Source organism: Ranitomeya imitator, chromosome 7 (assembly GCF_032444005.1).
Source record: "Ranitomeya imitator isolate aRanImi1 chromosome 7, aRanImi1.pri, whole genome shotgun sequence".
NCBI lineage: Eukaryota > Metazoa > Chordata > Amphibia > Anura > Dendrobatidae > Ranitomeya > Ranitomeya imitator.
In genome coordinates this window covers 45,447,913-45,468,499 of record NC_091288.1, presented here as the reverse complement: position 1 = coordinate 45,468,499, position 20,587 = coordinate 45,447,913, and the positions used below count along the sequence as shown (strand labels likewise).

Here is a 20,587-nt window from a genome sequence, read left to right as displayed (position 1 = left end):
TTCAAACCCTGTGTACGCGGATGCGAGGCTAAGTACTTCCTTTTTCTAACCATATTCTCATGTAGCGTGAGCTGGACTGGAGAGCTGGAGATCGTGGAACTAGCGTGGGTGCCGGTGGACATGGCAGACTGAGAGACGGTGGGAGATGGTATTGTTGCCACCGGTGCCCTAGATGCAGTGTTTCCTACTACGAAACTGGTGATTCCCTGACCCTGACGGCTTTGGCCTAGCAAAGAAACCTGCACAGATACTGCAGGTGGTGCGGAAAATGGTGGCCCTACACTGCCGGAAGGGATGTTGCGTTGCTGACTAGCTTCATTGGCCGAGGGTGCTACAACCTTAAGGGACGTTTGGTAGTTAGTCCAGGCTTGCAAATGCATGGTGGTTAAATGTCTATGCATGCAACTTGTATTGAGACTTTTCAGATTCTGTCCTCTGCTTAAGGTAGTTGAACATTTTTGACAGATGACTTTGCGCTGATCAATTGGATGTTGTTTAAAAAAATGCCAGACTGCACTCTTTCTAGCATCGGATACCTTTTCAGGCATTGCAGACTGAGCTTTAACCGGATGGCCACGCTGTCCTCCAACAGGTTTTAGCTTTGCCACGCGTTTTGGGCAAGATACGGGCCCGGCAGATGGAACCTGTTGCGATGTTGATGCCTACTGCGGCCCCTCCTCCTCCGCTTCAGAACTGCTGCCGCCTGCACCCTGTTCCCCCAATGGCTGCCAATCGGGGTCAAGAACTGGGTCATCTATTACCTCTTCTTGTAGCTCGTGTGCAACTTCGTCTGTGTCACCGTGTCGGTCGGTGGTATAGCGTTCGTGATGGGGCAACATAGTCTCATCAGGGTCTGATTCTTGATCAGCACCCTGCGAGGGCAATGTTGTGGTCTGAGTCAAAGGACCAGCATAGTAGTCTGGCTGTGGCTGTGCATCAGTGCACTCCATGTCAGATTCAACTTGTAATGGGCATGGACTGTTAACTGCTTCACTTTCTAAGCCAGGGACGGTATGTGTAAAGAGCTCCATGGAGTAACCCGTTGTCGCCTGCTGCATTCTTCTCTGTTGTTGTTTTTGCTGAAGAGGACAAGGAAGCGACTTGTCCCTGACCGTGAACATCCACTAACGACGCGCTGCTTTGACATTTACCAGTTTCACGAGAGGAGGCAAAAGAGCTAGAGGCTGAGTCAGCAAGATAAGCCAAAACTTGCTCTTGCTGCTCCGGCTTTAAAAGCGGTTTTCCTACTCCCAGAAAAGGGAGCGTTCGAGGCCTTGTGTAGCCAGACGACGAACCTGGCTCCACAGCTCCAGACTTAGGTGCAATATTTTTTTTCCCACGACCACCTGATGCTCCACCACTACCACTACCCTCATTACCAGCTGACAATGAACGCCCCCGGCCACGACCTCTTCCACCAGACTTCCTCATTGTTTTAAAAACGTAAACAAACTAACGGTATTTGTTGCTGTCACACAAATTACACGGTGAGCTATAACTTCAGTATGATTTAGCTACCCCTTTACAGGTTGGTGAGACCACAGCGAAAATCAGGCACAATGTTACACACTCTGGACTGTCACTGAAGCACAAATGTAAATATTAATCTCCCACTGATTTGATTTTTTTGTTTTTTTTCAGGGAGACTTTAGGAAAAAAAAAATAGAATAAAATGATTTTTTCAGGAAGAATTTAGAAACCAAATAAAATAAAATGATTTTTTCAGGGAGAATTTAGAAAACAAAACAAAAAAAAGGCTTTCTATGGCCCACTGAGTGAGAGATGACGCACACAGGAGTCAGGAGTGGCACACAAGCCCAGAGGCCAATATTTATCTCCCACTTTTTTTTTTTTTTGTTCCAGGGAAAATTTATAAACCCAATAAAAAAAATAATAAATAGGCATTCTACGGCCCACTATCTGAGAGACAGAGAGAGATGGCACGCTTAGGACTGGCACACAAGCCCAAAGGCCAATATTAATCTCCCTTTTTTTTTTTTAAGGGAGAATTTATAAAACCAAAAAAAAATAAATAAATAGGCTTTCTATGGCCCACTATTTGTGAGAGAGATGGCACGCTCAGGACTGGCACACAAGCCCAGAGGCCAATATTAATCTCCCACTTTTTTTTTTTTTTCCAGGGAAAATTTATAAACCCAATATAAAAAAATAAAAATAAATAGGCTTTCTATGGCCCACTATCTGAGAGAGAGAGATGGCACGCTTAGGACTGGCACACAAGCCCAAAGGCCAATATTAATCTCCCACTGATTGATTTATTGATTTTTTCAGGTAGAATTTAGAACCCAAATAAAGCAAAAAAAAAAAAAAAAAAAAATGGGCTTTCTATGGCCCACTGAGTGAGTGATGATGCACACAGGAGTCAGGAGTGGCACACAAGCCCTGAGGCCAATATTTTTCTCCCACTGATTGATGTAGTGATTTTTTCAGGTAGATTTTAGAACCAAAATCAAGCAAAAAAATAAATAGGCTTTCTATGGCCCACTGAGTGAGAGATGGCACACACAGGGATGGCACTCTAGCAGACATGTCAATCTTAATCTCCCACAAAAAAAAAAAAAAAACGGAGTGTCCTTCAATTACTATCTCCCTGCAGTAATCTCAGCCAGGTATGGCAGGCAGCAATAAGGAGTGGACTGATGCACAAATTAAATAAAAAGTGTGTACAAACCAAAAAGATAGCTGTGCAGAAAGGAAGGAACAAGAGGATTTGTGCTTTGAAAAAAGCAGTTGGTTTGCACAGCGGCGTACACACAGCAATGCAGCTATCAGGGAGCCTTCTAGGGCAGCCCAATGAGCTACAGCGCTGAGGGGAAAAAAAAAAAATGTAGCTTCCACTGTCCCTGCACACCGAAGGTGGTGTTGGGCAGTGGAAATCGCTACAGCACAAGCGGTTTGGTGGTTAATGGACCCTGCCTAACGCTATCCCTGCTTCTGACGAAGCGGCAGCAACCTCTCCCTAAGCTCAGATCAGCAGCAGTAACATGGCGGTCGGCGGGAACTCCCCTTTATAGCCCCTGTGACGCCGCAGACAGCAAGCCAATCACTGCAATGCCCTTCTCTAAGATGGTGGGGACCAGGACCTATGTCATCACGCTGCCCACACTCTGCGTTTACCTTCATTGGCTGAGAAATGGCGCTTTTCGCGTCATTGAAACGCGACTTTGGCGCGAAAGTCGCGTACCGCATGGCCGACCCCGCACAGGGGTCGGATCGGGTTTCATGAAACCCGACTTTGCCAAAAGTCGGCGACTTTTGAAAATGAACGACCCGTTTCGCTCAACCCTAACTGTGACGCAACAGGATCGGGGCGTGCTGTGTTTGCAGCCATCTTATTGGGTGGGGTTGTGGATGCACGCACTGGTATAGCACTCTAACTCCCGCTAATGCCTATTAGTGACCATTGTCATGGCAACAGACCCCCTTTAAATAGATTGTCAGGACCTTGTTTGCAAAGATGTAAAATAGCAAAAGTACCGGTAGTAATTATTCTTCAGCCACTCCCATGCTACCATTCTCTAGCTATGATGTGACCGCTGTGGCTAGTGATTGCCTACAGCGGTCACATAGCACCTAGTCTCTGGTCCACTAGGGGAATGTTAAGGTGAATATTACTTATTTGTAATTCCAACGCATGAGTGATATCGCTGACTGTTTCCATCAGCATTACTGCTGCTTCCAAACCCCCCACACCCCCTTGTCTGGTCATCGATGTCTCAGGATTCGGAAAAACGACACATGTGGAAGCATCCTCATACAGCCGCACAACCTGCGTACCTAATGTTAAAGATGGGTACGCAGGCCGCATGCTGAAGTAGGCGGAGCTAGCTGTGTAGGTGCGGACGAGGGCGGGGCTTCACATGAAGTCCACAGCCCTCCGCAGCTCCTCAAACCGCTAGTGTGAAACTAGCCTAACAATAGTCGACAATCCAGCGCTCGTAATAACGGTTCTGCTCCATTATCGGTTCGTCTACGGAACTGCGCAGAGGGAAATCTGTGTTTTTGAATATCATACGCTTTGCTGGGACAGTAAAATGCTGCATTTTTTCGCTGCAAAACGTGGCAAAAATCCAAAATGTTAGCAGACCCGAATGCTCCCTGCACATAGCCCTTGCTCTATGGTGCTCAGTACGGCAGTGTTACTGTCTGCATGATTCAGGATTACGTGCTGCTCTTCAGTAGTGGATGGATTTCTGAGGCGCTGATTATTGCATTTCTATGAGACTGAAGAACACTTTTTTTTTTTTTTTCTTTCCATTCTGCAAATGTAAATTCTGTTGCTGATTTATCTCCAGGTATGGATGGCCGAGCAGAAAATATCATATGACAAGAAAAAGCAGGAAGATTTAATGCAACAATATGTAAAAGAACAAGAGTCCTACAACAACCGGTGAGATACAAAAAATGTCCCCTCCATCCAGCAGACTGGTCGAAAAAACTCTTCTCTTTTTTTTTTTTTTTTTTTTTTTTATAAAGTTTTTGTAAATGTGTGGAAATGCTGATGTAGGATAGTCCTGATGATCGTCTTGGCCTTATTGTGGAAACATGAGAATGTAAATACGCCATCTTTAACATTTACAACTGTGGTTTATTAAAACACTTGTATGTTAAGAGTTTTCCACTGTCTATCAGGGGTCTGAGAATCGACGCTGCTACTGATCGGCTCCAGTGCTGGATGTAAGCCGTGTATGAAGTGGGACATCCCGGCCTGTGGCCACACCAAGGATGCAACACATTCACATTTCCTGCATTTGTATGTGGATTAAACGCCGATTTCTCCACCACTAATACATACAATACAATGTATACGGCTGGTATGGTTCTGAAAGGTTATATAACCGGTGTATCTTACATTGTGGGAGTAACACCCATTCAGAAGGCGATATAGATTGGACCCCAATGCTCAGACTGGCCGCGGCTCTCCGGACCCGAGTGTGACTGCTGGGTATATTTCTATGAGAGCCGCGACCAGTCCGATCAGTCGATTCTATATGACAATCTGACTACACCCCCTGCTAAGTTTATGTTGTGGGGTTGTTTTTTTTCTTCTCCTAAATACATTTACGTTTCACATGTGACTATGGCTCTATTCACTTTTAAAGAAATGATGATGGAAGTAATCTGTGGATGGCTGATAATTTTTTTTTTTTTTTTTTGTAATGTTTGTAATACCCCTGTAACAACCAGCAGCATGTTATTTGTTTCTCTAGTGAGTGGATACGTTTTACTGTCAGAATATGATCCCAACCCGCACTTAAATTTACGTTTCTCGTATGACTACAATCGGTGTTTTTCCCAGATAGCACAGATACCTACGATGGTCTGTGGGATAGGTCACATGTCCTTCCTGTTCAGGGGGAACAAAAGCACCAAGACTTGTTCAACATCAATAAAAATATCGAATGGTGCCGCCCCATAGACTTATATTGGCCCTTTGCATCTGTGATAGTGGGGGGAAAAACAGACGTGATTAGCACCGTGGACTATAATACAGTGAGGCAAAAAAGTATTTAGTCAGTCAGCAATAGTGCAAGTTCCACCTCTTAAAAAGATGAGAGGCGTCTGTAATTTACATCATAGGTAGACCTCAACTATGGGAGACAAACTGAGAAAAAAAAAATCCAGAAAATCACATTGTCTGTTTTTTTTAACGTTTTATTTGCATATTATGGTGGAAAATAAGTATTTGGTCAGAAACAAAATTTCATCTCAATACTTTGTAATATATCCTTTGTTGGCAATGACAGAGGTCAAACGTTTTCTGTAAGTCTTCACAAGGTTGCCACACACTGTTGTTGGTATGTTGGCCCATTCCTCCATGCAGATCTCCTCTAGAGCAGTGATGTTTTTGGCTTTTCGCTTGGCAACACGGACTTTCAACTCCCTCCAAAGGTTTTCTATAGGGTTAAGATCTGGAGACTGGCTAGGCCACTCCAGGACCTTGAAATGCTTCTTACGAAGCCACTCCTTCGTTGCCCTGGCGGTGTGCTTTGGATCATTGTCATGTTGAAAGACCCAGCCACGTTTCATCTTCAATGCCCTTGCTGATGGAAGGAGGTTTGCACTCAAAATCTCACGATACATGGCCCCATTCATTCTTTCATGTACCCGGATCAGTCGTCCTGGCCCCTTTGCAGAGAAACAGCCCCAAAGCATGATGTTTCCACCACCATGCTTTACAGTAGGTATGGTGTTTGATGGATGCAACTCAGTATTCTTTTTCCTCCAAACACGACAAGTTGTGTTTCTACCAAAGAGTTCCAGTTTGGTTTCATCAGACCATAGGACATTCTCCCAAAACTCCTCTGGATCATCCAAATGCTCTCTAGCAAATTTCAGACGGGCCCGGACATGTACTGGCTTAAGCAGTGGGACATGTCTGGCACTGCAGGATCTGAGTCCATGGTGGCGTAGTGTGTTACTTATGGTAGGCCTTGTTACATTGGTCCCAGCTCTCTGCAGTTCATTCACTAGGTCCCCCCGCGTGGTTCTAGGATTTTTGCTCACCGTTCTTGTGATCATTCTGACCCCACGGGGTGGGATTTTGCGTGGAGCCCCAGATCGAGGGAGATTATCAGTGGTCTTGTATGCCTTCCATTTTCTAATTATTGCTCCCACTGTTGATTTCTTCACTCCAAGCTGGTTGGCTATTGCAGATTCAGTCTTCCCAGCCTAGTGCAGGGCTACAATTTTGTTTCTGATGTCCTTTGACAGCTCTTTGGTCTTCACCATAGTGGAGTTTGGAGTCAGACTGTTTGAGGGTGTGCACAGGTGTCTTTTTATACTGATAACAAGTTTAAACAGGTGCCATTACTACAGGTAATGAGTGGAGGAAAGAGGAGACTCTTAAAGAAGAAGTTACAGGTCTGTGAGAGCCAGAAATCTTGATTGATTGTTTCTGACCAAATACTTATTTTCCACCATAATATGCAAATAAATTGTTAAAAGAAACAGACAATGTGATTTTCTGGATTTTTTTTTCTCAGTTTGTCTCCCATAGTTGAGGTCTACCTATGATGTAAATTACAGACGCCTCTCATCTTTTTAAGTGGTGGAACTTGCACTATTGCTGACTGACTAAATACTTTTTTGCCCCACTGTAGATACATGTTCTATCCATGAAAATCACATAACATGGATGTCTAATTGATGCCTAAACTTGGACTGTCTTCTTTTTTTTTTCTTTTTTTTTTTTGCGCACAAGAAAAATAACTGATGTGTGAATGAGCCCCTAGGTAAGCACAGATAAAAAAAAAAATCATTAAACCTGGGCAGCCATAAGGGACAGGTCTGCTTTCACCATATTTATCCTTCAAGACTTTAACCCCAATGTCACTTCTATAGTTGCAGCCACAATGTCCTATACAGAGAACTGCCCAAACTCAGGAATGCACACGGATGAACGTCCACCACGTACACGGGTGCCCTAACATGGATGCACTCCTCAATATTCTCCAAATAAATACATTAGAACACCCTCACTACATATAAGATGTGCTCAGTCCCTTAGGATTAAACATCCTGTTACTGTACCTGACACCTCTGTGGAATAAGCCAGCCTTCTACAACATTTCCAGAGAGTGGATGCTGCAGAACGCACTGTGACAGCAGCCTCGCCCTGAGCAGAGGGAGCCATTTTTCATTTTTATTTTTTTTCTAAACGTGATACCACCATAAATGAGAATTTTCCTATCTGTGATGTGCAGGAATCCACAGATGCATTAGGAAACCTTTTATTCTAATGGGAATAATTTGCCTTGCTGCAAGAGTTTGACACATCCGTTTATTACACAAAGATAATCCAGATATTTCCTCACTGGTTGCATCTATGTGCACAGCTTTACCTACAGGCACAATGCATTGTTAGTGCTGAGTGTGGTATGTGTATCTCCCTGCAGCGGGGCAGCTATCCCCATGGCAGGATGCAGTGATGCTGATCCGTAAAGGAGCAGGGGCTCCTGGTTTCGGGGGGCTGCTCTTGATGGCTCCCGGTTTCGGGGGCTGCTCTGGATGGCTCTCGGTTTCGGGGGGGCTGCTCTGGATGGCTCTCGGTTTCGGGGGGCTGCTCTGGATGGCTCTCGGTTTCGGGGGCTGCTCTGGATGGCTCTCGGTTTCGGGGGGGCTGCTCTTGATGGCTCCCGGTTTCGGGGGGCTGCTCTGGATGGCTCTCGGTTTCGGGGGCTGCTCTGGATGGCTCTTGGTTTCGGGGGGGGCTGCTCTGGATGGCTCTCGGTTTCGGGGGGGCTGCTCTGGATGGCTCTCGGTTTCGGGGGCTGCTCTGGATGGCTCTCGGTTTCGGGGGGGCTGCTCTGGATGGCTCTCGGTTTCGGGGGGGCTGCTCTGGATGGCTCCTGGTTTCGGGGGCTGCTCTGGATGGCTCTCGGTTTCGGGGGCTGCTCTGGATGGCTCTCGGTTTCGGGGGGCTGCTCTGGATGGCTCCTGGTTTCGGGTGAACAGTGCGGCTGAGGTGTGGATGAGCCGTAAACAGGTTGAGTTTTACAGTACCTGGTTTACTACACCCTATAATGATTACCAGTGTGAGGCATCCATTTAGCATGCATGTTTTAAGCTGCCATCACACTCGCAGTATTTGGTCAGTATTTTACATCAGTATTTGTAAGCCAAAACCAGGAGTGGAACAATCAGAGAAAAAGTATAATAGAAACATATGCACCACTTCTGTATTTATCACCCACTCCTGGTTTTGGCTTACACATACTGATGAAAAATACTGACCAAATACTGATAGCGTGACGGCAGCCTTAAAGTCCAGTACCGTGCAAAAGTTTTAGGCAGGTGTTGGTAAAAAATCTATAAAAACTGTAGAAGTGTAAAAAAAATTATTTTTATCAATCAACAACAGAATTCAAAGGGAATGAACTTGCAATAATCCACATAGCAAGCAGAGGTCTTATAAGGGAACATTGTGAAGGTTTTAAACTCTTTAAGTCCCATCACAAAGTGAAGTGAAGAGACGGCAATGATCAGTCAGCAGGAAGGACATTCATGAACTAAAACAGGTGCAGACTGTAGGTGAAGGCATAGACTGACTCTCCTTCTGTTTCCTCATTGCATTCACAGATTGCTGCTGGGTGATGAAAAGGTGAAAAATGGACTCAATTTTATGTATGAAGCCCCTCCAGGAGCTGAGAAAGGTGCGCTACTTATCATATTCCATATATCATATTCCAATACATTGTGACTCTTTGCTTTTATAATTATATAATTAGCGTAATTCAATGAAGAGTGTAAAGTTTGGTGAGTATACGGCTACCCGCATTATATATTGGACCAGTGAGCACACAAGGATGGTAGCATTGGGTGAATCTTCATACTAACACCACCATGAACACCGCAAAATATGCTTGGATGTTTCATCTGATTGCTGGTGAACCCACCGCTGGGACCCCCACTTTTCCACAAAACGAGGCTCTTGAGTCCCTCTCTTTGCTTGAAGGTCAAGCATGCAAGTTTCTGCTCCATTCATTACCCACAGGACAGCTATTTCTCACCTTCCAGTGCAGCGCATGGCGGGACCATTTCACTGGAGAGGAGCACCATAGAGTATGGGAAACCTCAATCTAGAGGGTTATATACTGACTCTTCTGATGTTTAAGCCTTTGGCGACATTCATCATTGGCCTGCAGCACATGTAGTTCAGGGGCTGGTCCTGCTCTGTGCACTGATACACAGCAGGCGCTGGCTGTGTTATACAGCCGACACTCCACTGTAGTTGCTGCAAATGGAGCAAGCGCCTGTTGCAGCAGTTTAGCCTGTTAAATGCCCATCAAACGCGACCACAACATTTAAGTAGTTGGAAACATTGGCTCACCCTTATTGGCACCTCAGGATTGTAATGGCATCCAGAGACCTACTAAAGGTGAGGTGTTCTCCGATCAAGCAGGTTAGACCCCTAAGGTGACTAATAAAATGTTATATTTAAAAAAAAAAAAAAAAAAAATATACATAATATAATATGTAAAATATATGTAATTTGACCCTTTTATTCATTAAAGTGTAATTATGAAAACCCAAAAAATATATCATTTTTTATTTCTTTTTATTTTGTTAATTATGCTCTAGTGAATAAAAAGTAAATTTTATCTATATTCTATTACGGTATATTTGTTGTTGCCACATGTGTAATTTCCCCAACTATTAAAACATCATAACATTTTTCCAACATGGTAAATTGCAAAAAAAAATTTACAGAATCCATTTTTTGGTTTGATGGATTGAAAAGAAATCCGAATCTTGTATGTACCCCAAAATGTAAAATATAAAAAAAAAAAAATATATACATTTGCTATTCCCATAACCACACTGATACATAGAACAAATTTAGGCTACGTTCCCACAATGAGGTTTTGGTGCGTGCTTTTTTTTCTTCTTCAAAAGTGCAGCATCTTATCAGTTCCAGCAAAGTGGATGGGATTTATAGTGCTTCTCTTTAACCCTTGTGAGTACCCTGAGTTTTATCTGTGGATTTTCTACATAGCCTCACGTTAGATGGAAAAAAACGCACGTGTGCTTTTAGTGCGTTTTCGCTGCAGAAACGCATGTAGTCTGCACCAAAGTGTAGCAATAAATTTTTGTCCAAGCAAAAAAAAATGTTTGAAAAACAAAACCGTTTTATTTAAAGCATGAGACGTCAAAATTGTGAACAAAACCACAACGTCAAGCACGTGATAAAAATGCAGGTAACCTAATTTTAAATAATAGGCGCAGAAATTCTGCAGCATCTAAAACTCACCAAAATCTCCATTTGGGAACGTAGCCTTAACGTCATGTTTTACCAAAAAGTGAAGGAAATGAAAAATGTCCACATCTCAAAGGGGTTAAAAACCTACATATGGGGGTGGGGGTTCTGTAGCTTCCCTTTTGCTAACCTTTGGTGTATTAGGCTACTTATAATGACTGTAGATGATCTATCTGTAGTTTTAATTTTATAATTTTTTTTTCCCTTCTATGCATCATCATTCAAGAAACAAAAGAGGTAATTACTATAAAAATGAAAACCTGCTTTCTTTGTGTTTATTCCATACACCACAGCATTCCCATATACTGTTCCAAACTTTCTTTTTTTTGCACTTAATGGTGGGTTATTCAGGACACGGATACTGATGGTTTATCACTAAGGTAGGTCATCAGTGTCAGATTAGTGGGGTCTGACGCCTGCAACCCCCTGCCCGTCAGCTGTTAGCAGGTTGAAACATCACAGCGCTCTGTAGTGGCCGTTCTGGGGTACTGCAACTCGGCCCCCCTTAATATTTATGGTCTAAGCCAGTGTTTCTCATCTCCAGTCCTCATGACCTGTTGGTGGTCTCGTTCTCAGAATTTCCTTATTACACAGGGGATGGAATTAATGCTTGTGCAGGTGATGACATTGTGACCTGTGCAATACTAAGGAAATTCTGAAAACTTGATCTGTTGGTGGCTCTTGGGGACTGGAGTTGAGAAACACTGGTCTGGGCCATCAATATCAAAGCTCTGGACAACCCCTTTAAGATGATGATTATGTGGCTTGTGGGGTACTATTAGCACTCGAGCATGCTCAGATAACACCTTAGTTTGATCTTCTAGCTTTAACCAATGGCCTCCATCCTTTCTCCCAGCTCACAGGTCATGCTGGGAATACTAGTTTTGCAAGAAGTGGAGAGCCACATATTGGAATCTGATATCCTGAAATAATCCTATTGCTTTATTTTTTTTTTTTTTTATTCTGTACATATTACTTTTTATTCCATTTTTATATACACTCCTATAAGGATAGAATCACAAATGCAGTTGAGCAGAAAAAAGTCTTTATTTTTATTAAACAAATTCCTTTTTAATATAAGAGTTTGCAACAGGTTCCATGTTCCAAACCTCTTAATCCATAAGCACCACGTGACTATTTACTTTTTTTTTTTTTTTTTCTCCTCCACTTTCCTTTATTGTAAAGGATGATGATTAAAGTGTGTTGGTTTTTGTTGTTTTTTTTTGTGTGACTTTATCAGCAAATAGCTTCTCCTATCACACTTTGGAGGCCAGAAGAAAAGAATGTTTTTTTTTTGTTTTTTTAGAATGAAGGGGAGACAGATTACAAATTTGAGTGGCAGAAGATGGCTCCTCGAGAAAAGTACGTAATACTATTTTAAGTGTGTGTTTTGCTGTTTTTTTTTTTTTCTTATTTAGTCTTAAATGTTTGATGTCTACAGAGCGTTAACCGTTTGCGTTTACTTGCAGGTACGCTAAAGATGATATGAATATCAGAGATCAACCTTTCGGTATTCAGGTACTTTTATCCCCCCCGTTTTTTTTTTGTTTTTTTTTTTTTTTTTTTCTTTGTAACGGTTATCCTCTCTTTGATTTGTAAGAGTGTGAACATGGTCTAAGGCATGTATTCCTGAAAGATGACAACCCCTTTAATAATCCCTTTTTTTGCACTATGTAAAAGAGAGATAAATGAGCAAAGTGTACATTATTGGTAATAACTTATTCATAGAGACCTCCAGCTTTTAGAATACCGGTGACTATTGGGGGGGAGACAATGCTAGAATTCCTCTTCATGTATCAGCCTGGCAGAATACATTACATGTGTATGTACACGTCAACAGAACAATAACAAACATTTAGCTCTCAGGATAAGGCGCCACACAAAAAATGAACTTTTTTTTTTTTTAAAGGGTTTTATTCCACAAAATAATTAAAACCTTAACCAAAAATGTATAGGGTTTTTTTGTGTTATTTTTCCATTCCTTTTGCAATTTAAAAAAAAAAATATTTTTATTTTTTATTTTTTCCTTGACTTTCTCTTGTATTCATTTTTAAAGGTTCGCAATGTGAGATGCATTAAATGTCATAAGTGGGGTCACGTCAATACCGACAGAGAATGTCCTTTATTTGGTCTATCGGGGATAAACGCAAGCTCGGTCACTGCAGACGGATCAGGTAATGGCAGAATATTATGTTTAGATGTTTTGTATCGTGGTTACAAACTGCACTTGTGAAGCTTGAGCTAATGTTTGTAAATTGGCTATTTCTGCCTATGCACAGGGCTCCAGGTGGCCGGAAGGGGTCACAAAAACCCCTTTGTTTTTAGATGGATAAGTGACTGAATTTTCAGTTCTCTTCTCATTTGAGACCAGCCTTTGCCACCACTATTCTGTACCTGTACATATTTTGACAAATGGATGCTGCACTACTTATGTGTATTAGGGGACACAAATGGCCCCCTCCAAAAGTAAGACCAACAGCGGAAAGTCAACAGCTGAGGGTCTATTAACCCCCATCACTGCAGGCCACAAGAAGGACATTCATGGCTTCTGGATCCTCATTTCTGCCTATTAACCCATCAGTGAGCCTCTTGTGTATAGCTATGTGCTCATATAAATGGCTTATGTGTCATTATGTATGGATGTCTGATAGTATAGAATTTGTATTTTCTGATCTTTCATGCTCCGTCCTGTCGTGCCGCAGTCTAGTAGACTCGCTGCTGCTCGTTTGTGCCGTTGGCTAATGGTCACGCTGCGGTCCATAAGTTTTAATTAATAGGCTCCAAAAAAAATTAGGGTCTTAATCTTTTAGACTTTAAAGCCAAAGGTGCACAAGTGACTTTTTTTTGTTAAGCATCTTCTGGTACGAGTGAAAATCACTGCATAAGATGCAACCAAATTATTATGCATTGCTTATATAGCGCCATCGTATTCCGATGCACTTTGCAGATAGTCATCGCTGGCAGGCAGAAAAACACACCTAAGCTTTCCTTGCTATACAGGTGGCAAACGACCAACCTCCAAAAAAAGACCTGAGTTGCTTCTCGCCAATAACACAAACCGGAGATCCTACATCCACATTTAGAGCTTCACTTGGTCAGACATTTTCTGCCTCTTGAGACCATTCTTGTGGGCACACTGCTGATTCTTCTTGACCCTGTAGTAATGGATCACTTAACACTGGACTGATTGGGGCCAGGAACAGAATGACCAACTTGGCTACCAAACTGCCGACAGTTCCGTGCAAATCCAGGCCCCAAACAGGAATCCCCAAAGCACTTTATTCTTTGGCTTTGCTTTGAGTTATATCCTTTTGTATTCACACGAGAGGAATAATGGAGAAATGTAGCAATCCCCGACCTGTCACTATCTCGCCACGTGTTCTCACCAGCCTACTCCGCAGCACTGTGCCTTCTGTCGCCGTCCTCGGTGGGGCTCGCGCTTATGTTTTGGATTCTTTTTTTTTCTTTTCTTTTTTTTAACTTGACGCACGTTTTAGTTATGTCCAAAACTTAAGGTTTTGGAATAAACATGACCTTTTACAAAACCCATATGACCGATTTGTAACATAGACTGATCACAATGGGGTTGGATCCCTTTGAGTAACATTGAAGCTCAATGAATTCCACTTTCACGCAGCCCCAGATTTGGGTTTAGTTTAGTATTCAGTCTCCTGACCGAATCCTATGAAAGTCACCGTCCAGTCGGGCCTCTTGCAGACGAGATCAAAACGTGGTGGGTGTTGTTTTGGTTTTATTCCAGATGGAAGCGGTGGTCAGAAAATAAAGGCATAAAGGTCAGGAAAATAAAAGTCGAAACTAAATACAAGTTTCTGCCTTGATGACATACAGTGGGGCAAAAAAGTATTTAGTCAGTCAGCAATAGTGCAAGTTCCACCACTTAAAAAGATGAGAGGCATCTGTAATTTACATCATAGGTAGACCTCAACTATGGGAGACAAACTGAGAAAAAAAAATCCAGAAAATCACATTGTCTGTTTTTCTAACATTTTATTTGCATATTATGGTGGAAAATAAGTATTTGGTCAGAAACAAAATTTCATCTCAATACTTTGTAATATATCCTTTGTTGGCAATGACAGAGGTCAAACGTTTTCTGTAAGTCTTCACAAGGTTGCCACACACTGTTGTTGGTATGTTGGCCCATTCCTCCATGCAGATCTCCTCTAGAGCAGTGATGTTTTTGGCTTTTCGCTTGGCAACACGGACTTTCAACTCCCTCCAAAGGTTTTCTATAGGGTTGAGATCTGGAGACTGGCTAGGCCACTCCAGGACCTTGAAATGCTTCTTACGAAGCCACTCCTTCGTTGCCCTGGCGGTGTGCTTTGGATCATTGTCATGTTGAAAGACCCAGCCACGTTTCATCTTCAATGCCCTTGCTGATGGAAGGAGGTTTGCACTCAAAATCTCACGATACATGGCCCCATTCATTCTTTCATGTACCCGGATCAGTCGTCCTGGCCCCTCTGTAGAGAAACAGCCCCAAAGCATGATGTTTCCACCACCATGCTTTACAGTAGGCATGGTGTTTGATGGATGCAACTCAGTATTCTTTTTCCTCCAAACACGACAAGTTGTGTTTCTACCAAACAGTTCCAGTTTGGTTTCATCAGACCATAGGACATTCTCCCAAAACTCCTCTGGATCATCCAAATGCTCTCTAGCAAACTTCAGACGGGCCCGGACATGTACTGGCTTAAGCAGTGGGACACGTCTGGCAATGCAGGATCTGAGTCCATGGTGGCGTAGTGTGTTACTTATGGTAGACCTTGTTACGTTGGTCCCAGCTCTCTGCAGTTCATTCACTAGGTCCCCCCGCGTGGTTCTGGGATTTTTGCTCACCGTTCTTGTGATCATTCTGACCCCACAGGGTGGGATTTTGCGTGGAGCCCCAGATCGAGGGAGATTATCAGTGGTCTTGTATGTCTTCCATTTTCTAATTATTGCTCCCACTGTTGATTTCTTCACTCCAAGCTGGTTGGCTATTGCAGATTCAGTCTTCCCGGCCTGGTGCAGGGCTACAATTTTGTTTCTGGTGTCCTTTGACAGCTCTTTGGTCTTCACCATAGTGGAGTTTGGAGTCAGACTGTTTAAGGGTGTGCACAGGTGTCTTTTTATACTGATAACAAGTTTAAACAGGTGCCATTACTACAGGTAATGAGTGGAGGAAAGAGGAGACTCTTAAAGAAGAAGTTACAGGTCTGTGAGAGCCAGAAATCTTGATTGTTTGTTTCTGACCAAATACTTATTTTCCACCATAATATGCAAATAAAATGTTAGAAAAACAGACAATGTGATTTTCTGGATTTTTTTTTCTCAGTTTGTCTCCCATAGTTGAGGTCTACCTATGATGTAAATTACAGACGCCTCTCATCTTTTTAAGTGGTGGAACTTGCACTATTGCTGACTGACTAAATACTTTTTTGCCCCACTGTATGTAGCCTGTAAATAGTTTCACTAAGCAGAAGAATATTCAGGCTAAAATAGAAGGGCCAGACTTGTACTTGTTACCTTGTTTTAACCATCCAACCCATTTATTGCCTATAGATGTGATGGGTGGGATTTCTGCCCCCCTGGACCCACGCCGATAAGCAGAATTGGGCACGTTTATCCCTGCTAGAATGCAGTGGCAGAGCACTTGCTTGACCACTGATCTATTACCGCCTGGCTTTTTCTGGCAGTCCCATGAAGAATGAATGGAGTGGTGGTTGGGCATCCAGTTCTAACTTCTGGCCCAGTCTTCTGTTACAGTTAGACTTCACTTCATCCTCGTCCTGGCATCTCCTAGGCACCAGTGTTGGGTTTTTAGGCCTTGCGATGTAATGACGTTGCTTGAGGCCTAGTCTCCTTACCTCCCGCAACGTCATGATGTGTGTCCCGACATGACATCGCTAGGCCTAAGGCAGGGCCGGCTCCAGGTTTTTGAGGGCCCCGGGCGAAAGAGTCTCAGTGGGCCCACCTTTAACACATACCACGATTCATGATCGCATATAAACACAGCCATGTAATATATAACACTGCCCACGTAGTATATAGTAGCCCATGTAGTATATAGCACAGCCCACGTAGTATATAGCAGCACAGCCCACGTAGTATATAGCAGCGCAGCCCACGTAGTATATAGCAGCGCTGGAGTTGGGACGGACGGACCCTCACCCTCTTTTAACCTCACCGAAGACGATTCACTGAGAGTCACGAGTCACGACGACACACTCATAATCAGTGCAGGGTAACAATCAGTGCAGCAGGGTAACAATCAGTGCAGCAGGGTAACAATCAGTGCAGCAGGGTAACAATCAGTGCAGCAGGGTAACAATCAGTACCACGTGTAGTAGTCATCAGTGCAGACTAACAGTGCGGGGTGATAATCAGTGCCATGTCTAGTAATAATCAGTGCAGGGTAATAATCAGTGCCACGTGTAGTAGTAATCAGTGCAGGGTAATAATCAGTGCAGGGTAATAATCAGTGCTATCTCAGTGCTGACTCACTGCTTCGCCGGCCCCCTCGTTGTGGACACAGCAGGAGAGGAGAGGGTGCACCGTCCTCACCTCACTGCAGGCTGCAGCTGCTGCTCGTCTTCTCCTCCTGCTTGGCGCGCCGCTGCAGGTCCGGATCTGTCCTCTCCTATGCTGGCCTGGATCATCTGGAAGGATGGTGGACGCATAGATTCTGACTGGACTGCCTGGAATGGAAAGAGGGAAGGCTTCAGCGGCGCGGTCCAACTCCAAACGGCTCTCTCTGTCTCTGTCCTCTCCTTGCCCACCGACCGGATGTACTAACAGGAGAGGAGATGACCCAGCGTCGCGACCCGGAAGTTTCTTCTGTATCCATGGTGACGGCCGGCAGAGGTGAGTATTGCTGCTATTGCAACTGCGCAGCACCAGGCGCCAGCGAAATGGCCTCAGACACAGCTGACTGTGCCCCCTGCAGCCAAGGCGCCGCCGGGCGACGTGTGGACAGTGGATGGATATAGTGAGTGATGCGCGCTGGCGGCTGACGTGTACTACCAAATGGGGCCCCCCCCCCGTCTTGCCAGGGCCCCGGCATTTGCCCGGGTGCGCCGGGTGCTGACGCCGGCCCTGGCCTAAGGCTATGTGCACACGTTTAGGAATTTTTGCGTTTTTTCGCTATAAAAACGCGATAAAACCATGAAAAAACCGCATGCATTAAGCATCCTATTTTCAGAATGCATTCCGCATTTTTTGTGCACATGCTGCATTTTTTTCTGCGGCGGAATTGCATTCTGGAAAAAAACCGCAGCATGTTCATTAAAGTGCAGAATTGCGGCGATTCCACACATATAGGAATTCATTGATCCGCTTACTTCCCACATGTGGCTATGCCCACCATGCGGGAAGTAAGCGGATCATGTGCGGTTGGTACCCAGGGTGGAGGAGAGGAGACCATAGAATTGTTAAAAAAAAAAAAAAAAAAGAAAATTAAAAACTGTGATATTCTCACTTTCTGGCAACCCATACAGCTTTCCTGCTCCTCGCGACGCTCCTGTCCCAGTAATGCATTGCAAAAATGAGCTGTTGTGACGTGCGGTCTCGTAAGACCGCTACGTCATCTGGGGTCATGCCTCAAAGCATTACTGGGACCAGAGCGTCACGAGGAGCGGGATGTCTGCCGGGGACGCCGGAAGGTGAGAATATCATGATTTTTTTTTTTTATTGTTAAAAATAATAATAATAATATTCTATCTTTTTGCTATTGATGCTGCATAGGCAGCATCAATAGTAAAAAGTTGGTCACACTTGTCAAACACTATGTTTGACAAGTGTGACCAACCTGTCAATCAGTTTTCCAAGCGATGCTACAGATCGCTTGGAAAACGCTAGCATTCTGCAAGCTAAAAACGCTAGTGTTTAGCGGGAATACGCATGCCAATTCCGCATGCGATCTACCCGCTGCAGGAGTTGCGGAATTGCCGCAGCAATTTCCGCGTCAATTCTGCAACGTGTGCACTTAGCCTTAGAGGCAACACAGGTGCTCATGAAAGGTCAGCTGCAGAAGGGAAGTCTATCCTCCGCTGAGGATTGGACCAGAGGTCAAAACGTAAGTGCTGTTCGTTTTTTTTTATTTACTTTTTTTTTTTGTCCAGTTTATATACTTTTGTAACTTTGTCACTCTTTATAGCACAACACAACGTATTTGACAAAAAAAAGTGTTAAATCAATTGCATAATTTTATTTTTTTTTAAATATTTTTTCTTAATTTATTTTAATTGTGCACACATTACGAGTCGTATCAGGTCTGTGTTCATACTTGGATATTTGAACGGGGGTCTTTCTTCCTGACTATTTTGCACCTCTTCTGAAAGGGTCTTTTTGATAACACAGCACAGAATGCAAAGCTAAGAAAACACTAGAGTAGGTCTAAAAATATACATGGTTGTGGTGAAGGTCACAACTCACCAGCATGAGAAGCCAGAGGAGAGTCCCTCTTGATGAAACCCAACGTGATGTCTACAAGACTCAGAAATCAGAGCTTTCAGATGATGAAAAAGATGTGAGGTTTCGCCACATGGCGGCTTGGTCTTGGAATAGTTCAAAAACATCAGAAGGGGCCGGCTTCCAATCTTCTTTAAAGGGCAGGATTATTTATTGGTCTTCTGTTCTCCATCATGTGTTATAGATGTCTGGTGATCCTATTGAGAAGGACACCACATGGATATAAATTGAGGGTAGCAACTGGCAGCAATCCCCAGGCAACAGTTGTAAGACAGATTCAAGGCGTATGAAACGAGCGTTGGCCCTTCACCTGACTGTCACTCGCGGCTCATCGCTGACGCTCTAATGGGCAAAATAGTCTTGCTTCAATGGAAGATTAGATTACCTTCTGTCTGACCTTTTTATTAAGATGACAAAAATGTGCTTTTTTATTTAACCCCTTAACGACCGCCGATACGCCTTTTAACGGCGGCAGTTAAGGGTACTTAAACCACAGCGCCGTTAATTAACGGCGCTGTGGAAAAAGTGAATAGCGCCCCCCCCCCAGAGTCGGATTTTCTCTGGGGTCTCGATTGTTGGAGGTAGCCGAGACCCCAGAGAACATGATTCAAAGGGTTTTTACCGACCCCCTGGTTGCGATCGTGATTAATTAACAGTTTACCGGCGGTCGCAAAAAAAAAAACACGCGATTTCCCTTTTAATTTCTCTGTCCTCTGATGTGATTGCACATCAGGGGACAGAGAAATGGGGTCCCCGATAGCCCCCCCGATACTCACCTGTCTCCCCCGGTGCTCCTCGTGGCTCCCGATGGGCGCCGCCATCTTGTTCCGGACAAAAAATGGCGGGCGGCCGGCATCCGGAAGATCTTTGGGGTCTCGGCTGCTGGGGGTAGCCGAGACCCCAAAGAACATGATCGGGGTCGGTTTTTACCGAACCCTGATTTGCGATCGCCGATAATTAACTGTTTAGGCTCCTTTCACACTAGCGTCGTGTGACGGACGTCGCAATGCGTTGTTTTGGTGAAAAAACGTATCCTGCAAAGTTGCCTGCAGAATGCGTTTTTCTCCATAGACTTGCATTAGCGACGTATGGCCACACGTCGCATCCGTCATGCGATGGATGCGTCGTGTTTTTGGCAGCCGCGACGCACAAAAAATGTTCAATGTAACTTTTTTTGTGCGTCGGGTCCGCCATTTTCGACCGCGCATGCTCGGCCGAAACTCCGCCCCCTCCTCCTCGGAACTTACAATGGGCAGAAGATGCGTTGTAAAACTGCATCCGCTGCCCAGGTTGTGCTATATTAAAACACTGTCCGTCAGGCCGACTGTTTGCGAC

The 20,587-nt window shown here is 44.0% G+C and overlaps 1 protein-coding gene across 1 annotated transcript in view; it reads left to right on the top strand.

The window, feature by feature from the left end:
• Positions 1-20,587, top strand: part of CIR1 (corepressor interacting with RBPJ, CIR1) — a 42,892-nt gene that overhangs the window by 5,780 nt on the left and 16,525 nt on the right. The window contains exons 2-7 of the mRNA XM_069733171.1: positions 4,317-4,411; positions 9,103-9,176; positions 11,007-11,017; positions 12,087-12,142; positions 12,250-12,298; positions 12,837-12,954. Of these exons, the coding sequence (XP_069589272.1) occupies positions 4,317-4,411; positions 9,103-9,176; positions 11,007-11,017; positions 12,087-12,142; positions 12,250-12,298; positions 12,837-12,954 (403 nt within the window). The remainder of the gene's footprint in view (positions 1-4,316; positions 4,412-9,102; positions 9,177-11,006; positions 11,018-12,086; positions 12,143-12,249; positions 12,299-12,836; positions 12,955-20,587) is intronic.